General features: G+C 47.0%; 1 protein-coding gene across 2 annotated transcripts in view; it reads left to right on the top strand.

Annotated features, from left to right (window-relative positions):
• The first annotated feature begins 2,754 nt into the window (after positions 1-2,754).
• DDX46 (DEAD-box helicase 46) overlaps positions 2,755-6,591 on the top strand; it is a 78,752-nt gene continuing 74,915 nt past the window's right edge. For both annotated transcript variants that reach the window (XM_017532363.2, XM_017532362.2), the window contains exon 1: positions 2,755-2,973. In XM_017532363.2, the coding sequence (XP_017387852.1) occupies positions 2,957-2,973 (17 nt within the window). In that variant the 5' untranslated portion in view covers positions 2,755-2,956. The remainder of the gene's footprint in view (positions 2,974-6,591) is intronic.

Here is a 6,591-nt window from a genome sequence, read left to right as displayed (position 1 = left end):
AATTTTTTGTATTTTTAGTAGAGACGGGGTTTCACCATGTTGACCAGGATGGTCTCGATCTCTTAACTTCGTGATCCACCCGCCTCGGCCTCCCAAAGTGCTGGGATTACAGGCTTGAGCCACCGCGCCCGGCCTTCTTCTCCTCCTCTTGTTGGGTTTAATTTTCGGCCCTGTATATTAAATTGGTCAATTAATTTGTAAAAAAGTGCATAGGTTCTGTTAAACTTATGTATCTTAGAACCCACTCTAACCCCCTCACTATAACTGAGGAATCAATGATTTGAATCCCCAAAACCACAAGTGGGGAATGTGTTATCCTGCCTTGTGTTGGCCTTACTAACTCATTCTTAATTGAAGAAGCCGGACAAACGCCATCTTAGCTTGTTCACTTCTAGTTATTTTCCCTCCATTAAGTATGTAGCTGTAGCGTGTGGTTGGGGCAGGATGACACCAGGCACATCCAGGAATGCATTTGCTGATAAGACACCGAGTCAAGCAGTACCAGCAGCCCCTGGGAATGCAGATGTTGCTAAGTACCCAGAGCTCCATATCTATAAGTTGTATGTCTTTTGTGACAGCTTAAGCCCCTACACCTGGTACTGTTTCCTTCTTATGTACTAGTTTATCTTTTAAGTTTTTGCTTGCTCTGCTTCTGTGAAAAAAATTGCTTCAGCTAGGTTCCCCCTCCCTTTTCAGATTAGGGTATAAGAAAACCACCTAATTCCTTCTTTGGGGCCGAGAGAATTTTGGGTGTTAGCCATCTCTCGGTCACCGGCAGTAAAGGACTTGCAACTCAAATCTCAGAGTGTGGCACATTTCTTTACTTGCTTGGGTATAACAGCGCATGCCTGTCATCCCAGCTGCTCGGGAGGCTGAGGCAGGAGAATTGCTTGAACCTGGGAGGCAGAGGTTGTGGTGAGCCAAGATCACACCATTGCACTCCAGCCTAGGCAACAGGAGCAAAACTCCACCTCAAAAAAATAAAAAATAAAAAATTCCCAGTGCACAAAAAGTACTCCAGGCCAATTAAATCGGAACATAGGGGTGGAACCCAGGCTTCTATTTTGTTTTATTTTATTTGTTTATTTTGAGCTGCAGTCTCGCTTTGTCGCCAGGCTGGAGTGCAGTGGTGAGATCTTGGCTCACTGCAACCTCCGACTCCCTGGTTCAAGAGATTCTCCTGCTTCAGCTTACGGAGTAGCTGGGATTATAGGCACGCACTACCGTGCCCAGCTAATTTTTGTATTTTTAGTAGAGGCAAGGTTTCACTATGTTGGCCAGGATGGTCTCGATCTCCTGACCTCATGATCCACCTGCCTCAGCCTACCAAAGTGTTGGGATTACCTGCCTCAGCCTACCAAGTGCCAGGTGTGAGCCACCACACCCGGCCTATTTTATGTATTAATGTTTAAGAGCTGGGATTTCGCTCTGTTACCCAGGCTGAAGTGATCATAGCTCACTTGCAGTCTCAAACACCTGAGTTCAATTAATCTTTTTGGCTCAGCCTGCCCAGCTCAAACAATCCTCCCACCTCAGCCTCCCAAGTAGCTAGAATCACAGGCATGCCAGCACATCTGGCTAATTATTTTGCTTATATTTAGTAGAGGGTCTCACTATGTTGCCCAGGTTGGTCTTGAACTCGTGTGCTCAAGCCATCCTCCTGCCTCAGCCTCCCAAGGTGCTGGGATTATGGGCATGAGCCACCATGGCTGGCCCTTTTGTTTGTTTGTTTGAGACAGAGTCTTGCTCTGTCGCCAGTAGCTAGGCTGGAGTGCAGTGGCGCGACCTTGGCTCACTGCAACCTCCGCCTCTGGGGTTCAAGCAATTCAACTGCCTCAGCCTCTCGAGTAGCTGGGACTACAGGTGCACGCCACAACGCCCAGCTAATTTTTGTATTTTTAGTACAGACGGGGTTTCACCATGTTGGCCAGGATGGTCTCCATCTCTTGGCCTCGTGATCTGCCTACCTCCGCCTCCCAAAGTGCTGGGATTACAGGCGTGAGCCACAGCGCCCGCCTGTTTTTTGTTTTTAAGCTTCCCAGTGCAGGCGATGTTAAGAACTAATCTTTTGCTAACATATTTTTAGCTCCTCGTTCTCTTCTCTACTGAGTAGGAAGATACTACTCAGTCTTCAAATCTCACCTCAAAGGTCACTTACATCCTCAAGAAACATTTTCTCTGAATCCCTCTCCCATGGTGAACTCTCCTTGCTGTATTACATCTCCTTGTATTTTTAGTCATCTCTATTATTATTATTATTATTATTATTACTATTTTCTTTGCAGAGACGGGGGCTAGGTCGCCCAGGCTTGTCTTGAATTCCTGGGCTCAAGCGATCCTCCCGCCTCAGCCTCCCAAAGGGCTGGGATTTCAGGCGTGAGCCACCGTGCTGGCTTTAGTCATCTCTATTTCCCCCGCAAGGCTGTGAGCCCCCCAAAGATTTGGCACAAGCCTGGCATATGACAACAGATAAATAAATGAGTGAATGTATACATGAACAAAGACAGTGTATGGACAAGGTTGCCGCATTATTTAGCGCAAATTAAGGCAGACATCAGCCTGTCCAGGACTCCTCTTTGGCTGTGGCGGGAAATACCCTCCTGGCTCGGCGAGGCTGAGGCACTACACTCCATCGCACTAATCAGCCGGGCGTCGCTCGGGGGTCTGGGAGACCCGGCGAAGGTATCACCTTTCGATGACGCCGGCGCTATGCGCCCTCCAGTAGAGAGGCGGCGCTGTGGAAGAGCAGCAGCTTCCGGTCGGTTTTTCTCTTCCTTCGGCTGCCGGCGCCAGTACGTCCTGTTTTCGTTGGCCGCGCTGGGATAGCCGCCGCCGCTGTAGCTGCTGCTGCTTAGCGCTGGTCTTTACCCGGTACTGACGCCAGCGCAGCCCCCTTGTTTGTCCGGTTCGCCTTCGCGTGGTCCTCAGGGGCACCGGCTTTCCCGCGGTCGGCAGCATGGGTCGGGAGTCACGGTGAGGCAGAGCGCCGAGCGGGCGAGCAGGCGAGCGGCTTCTTGGGGTCGTGAGAAGAGGCGGGAGTTGAGGTGGCCGCCGGGCCAGGCCTGCGGCGGCCCCACGTGCAGTCAGCGCTGCCCGGCGGGCACTGGAGGGACTTGGGGTGAGGGAATGGCTGTGTTTGGGCCAGCGACGATTTCCCTGCACTACCATCAGCGGGTTCGAGCCCCTGGAGCGGGAACAGTCTCCAGGACGTTAGTGATTGGGCACCACATCCCGCCACTTCAGCGGAGCCTACCCTGATTACTTCAGTCAGAAGTGATCCCAGTTGGATTGCTTATTGCTTCGCGTTTCCAGCATTGCCCAGACTCCCATCATTCTGTATTTTAGTTCTTTGTGCGCGTGTGGTCTTTTCCCAGGTTACTTGAAAGGAGCGTGAGGGCAGACATTTTTACCGCACCGGCAGCACTGTAGACGACTAGGCTTTTTTTTACTGGGCTACCATGAATACTTGTTGCGTGAATTTACTTCACAAATAGGTTTCGTATTTCTTTGTTACCTCGTTTTCTGTCCTTTTGAAGTTGTGGACTGTGAGCTCTTATTAGAACTATGAGATCTCATCACAACTTTAGATTGTTAATAGATTGTTCGGAACCTCGAGTTTTTTAATCTTAAAAATGAGTATTTTCTGTGTATTTAGCAATGACTGAAATGTGTTTTATGTCTAGGAACAGTGAAGGCTTTTGTTTTTAATCCTAGCAGTTCTTTGTTGAGGTATAATTAACCAGGAAAATGGACAAAACGTAAAGGTGAAGCTTGATGAAATTTATCACATATGTAAACCGTGTAATCATCACCTGGATGAAGTTAAATAATATTTCTTTCCAGAAGATTCCTGTGATGGTGTTTTAAATCTGACTGCTGTCCAGACCAGAAATTTGGAAGTGATACTTATTTGAGTCATTCTTCTCTCTCACTACCCGCAGCCTGTTAGGTTCTACATCCTTTCCCCATTCTGGCTGTCTCTGACTTAATTGAGGCGCTAATTATTTACTGTCCAGACGACTACATGTATTTTAAATTGATTCTTCTCTTAATTGATTATCTTCCTCTGTTGCTCTCCTAATTGTTAGATCCCTCACACTGCAGCCAGTGACACTTCTGAAGTAGAGATAAGATCATGTCATTACCCCTGACTTACTCTCCATTGGTTCCTACTGCTTCCAAGATGAAATTTAAACTGTGACAGCCTTCAAGGCCCTTCACAGGAAGGTCCATTCCTAGCCCTTCAGTCTTCTTCTTTACCTCTCTGCTGTGTACTGCTGTGTATGGCCTGTGCTCTAGGTTTGTTCAGGGGATCATGAAAGGCTCAGAGGTGGGAAGGTGCAAGGTGTTAGAGAAATAGCCAAGAAGCCCAATTTTTCTACATGGGTAGGTTTCATGAAGGGTTTTTTTTTTTTTGAGATGGAGTTTCGCTCTTGTTACCCAGGCTGGAGTGCAATGGCGCGATCTCGGCTCACTGCCACCGCCGCCTCCTGGGTTCAGGCAATTCTCCTGCCTCAGCCTCCTGAGTAGCTGGGATTACAGGCACGCGCCACCATGCCCAGCTAATTTTTTGTATTTTTAGTAGAAATGGGGCTTCACCATGTTGACCAGATGGTCTCGATCTCTTGACCTCGTGATCTACCCGCCTCGGCCTCCCAAAGTGCTGGGATTACAGGCGAGCCACCTAACCCTCTCATGAAGGGTTTTTATCTTTTTTGATAAGTAGAGGATGTAGGTCCTGAATAGGACTTGGTCCCAGAAAATGGGTGGATTGTAGATTTTGAAGATAAGAATTTGTTTGTGAACCTTTGAAGATTTTGAGTAAAAAGTGTGTAATAGAATCAGAATTCTCCTTAGCAGCAATGAGTAAGATTTAATGGAAAAAGGAATAGAAACAGGAAGACTACAAGTCTTTAAGAATGTCCTAGATAGAAATGTCTGATATGGAATAGTGACCGTTGGAACTCTGTGGAGGTAATACAATGTGAAGGGGATTACAGAGGTGAAATTGGTATTACTTGGTGGGTTTTTTGTTTTTGTTTTTGAGACAGAGGGTCTTGCTCTGTCGCCCAGGCTGGAGTGCATTGAAGCAGTCTTGGCTCAGTGCCACCTGAGCTTCCTGAGTTCAAGAGATCCTCTTACTTCAGCTTGCCAAGTAGCTGGAACTACAAGCATGTGCCACCACACTCTGCTAATTTTTGTATTTTTTGTAGAGACAGAGTTTCACCATGTTGTCCAGGCTGGTCTTGAACTCCTGAGCTCAAGCTCTCTGCTCACCTTGGCTTCCCAAAGTGCTGCAGTTACAGGCATGAGCCTCTGTGCCCAGCTATTTCATATTTCATTTATTGTATCAAATGAGGCAAGAGAAAAATGTTGATGATAACTAATGTTTTGAGCCTAGTGACCAGAAGTTGGTATGATTAATGGTTTGGGGAGGGAAAAGTAACAAGTTTGGGTTTCTACAAGTTGAACTTGAGGTGCTTGAAAGATAATTAGGTGCACTCATCTCCTAGCGATCTTATTTAGGTTTATAGCTTTTTTTTTTTTTTTTTTAAAAGATGGGATTTCACCATGATGGCCAGGCTGGTCTGGTCTTGAATTCCTGACCTCAGGTGATCCACCCACCTTGGCCTCCCAAAGTGCTAGGATTACAGGCATGAGCCACCATGCCCAGCCAGGTTTATAGCTTTAAATAGCGTTTGTACGCTAATGATTCTTCAGCTTATATTTCTAGAGAAACCGCTTCCTTGAACTCCAGACTAATATTTCAATTACATACTATATATCTCCACTTGGATACCTAATATTCTGATCCACCTCCCCAGATCTGTTCCTCCCTCAGCCTTCCCATCTTAGTAGATGGCAACTTCATTCTTTTTACTTGGTCAGGTATCTTCAAGTGATTTCTCTCTTGCTGTCACATTTGACATTTAATTCATCATTAAATCCCATCAATGCTAGCTTCAAGATACCCAGATTTTGACCCTTCTCAGTGTCTTTCCACCTGCTTTTTTTTGTTGTTGTTTGGAGATGGAGTCTTGCTCTGTTGCCCAGGCTGGAGTACAGTTGCCTGATCTCGGCTCACTGCAACCTCTGCTTTCTGGGTTCAAACGATTCTCCTGCCTCAGCCTCCTGAGTAGCTTGGATTACAGGCACGCACCACCACGCCTGGCTAATTTTTTGTATTTTTAGTAGAGATGGGGTTTCACCATGTTGGTTAGGCTGGTCTTGAACTCCTGACCTCGTGATTGCCCATCTTGGCCTCCCAAAGTGCTGGGAATACAGGCGTGAGCCACTCTGCCCAGCCTCCACCTGTCATTTTGATCTATGCCACCACTATCTCTTGCCTGGATGATTGCTGTAGTGCTGGTCTTTGCTAATCCTACCTATTCTTTTTCCTTTTGTCCTTGCCCCGGTTTGTTTGGTTTGTTCTCTCAGCAGCCAGAATAATACTTTAAAAACATTACGCCAGGTGCAGTGGCTCACGCCTGTAACCCCAGCATTTTGGGAGGCTGAAATGGGAGGATTGGGTGAGCCCAGGAGTTCAAGACCATCCTGAGCAACATGGCAAGACTCTATCTCTACAAAAAA

This window comes from Cebus imitator, unplaced genomic scaffold, assembly GCF_001604975.1.
Source record: "Cebus imitator isolate Cc_AM_T3 unplaced genomic scaffold, Cebus_imitator-1.0 Scaffold76, whole genome shotgun sequence".
Classification (NCBI taxonomy): domain Eukaryota; kingdom Metazoa; phylum Chordata; class Mammalia; order Primates; family Cebidae; genus Cebus; species Cebus imitator.
This window is presented reverse-complemented; position numbering and strand designations above follow the sequence as displayed.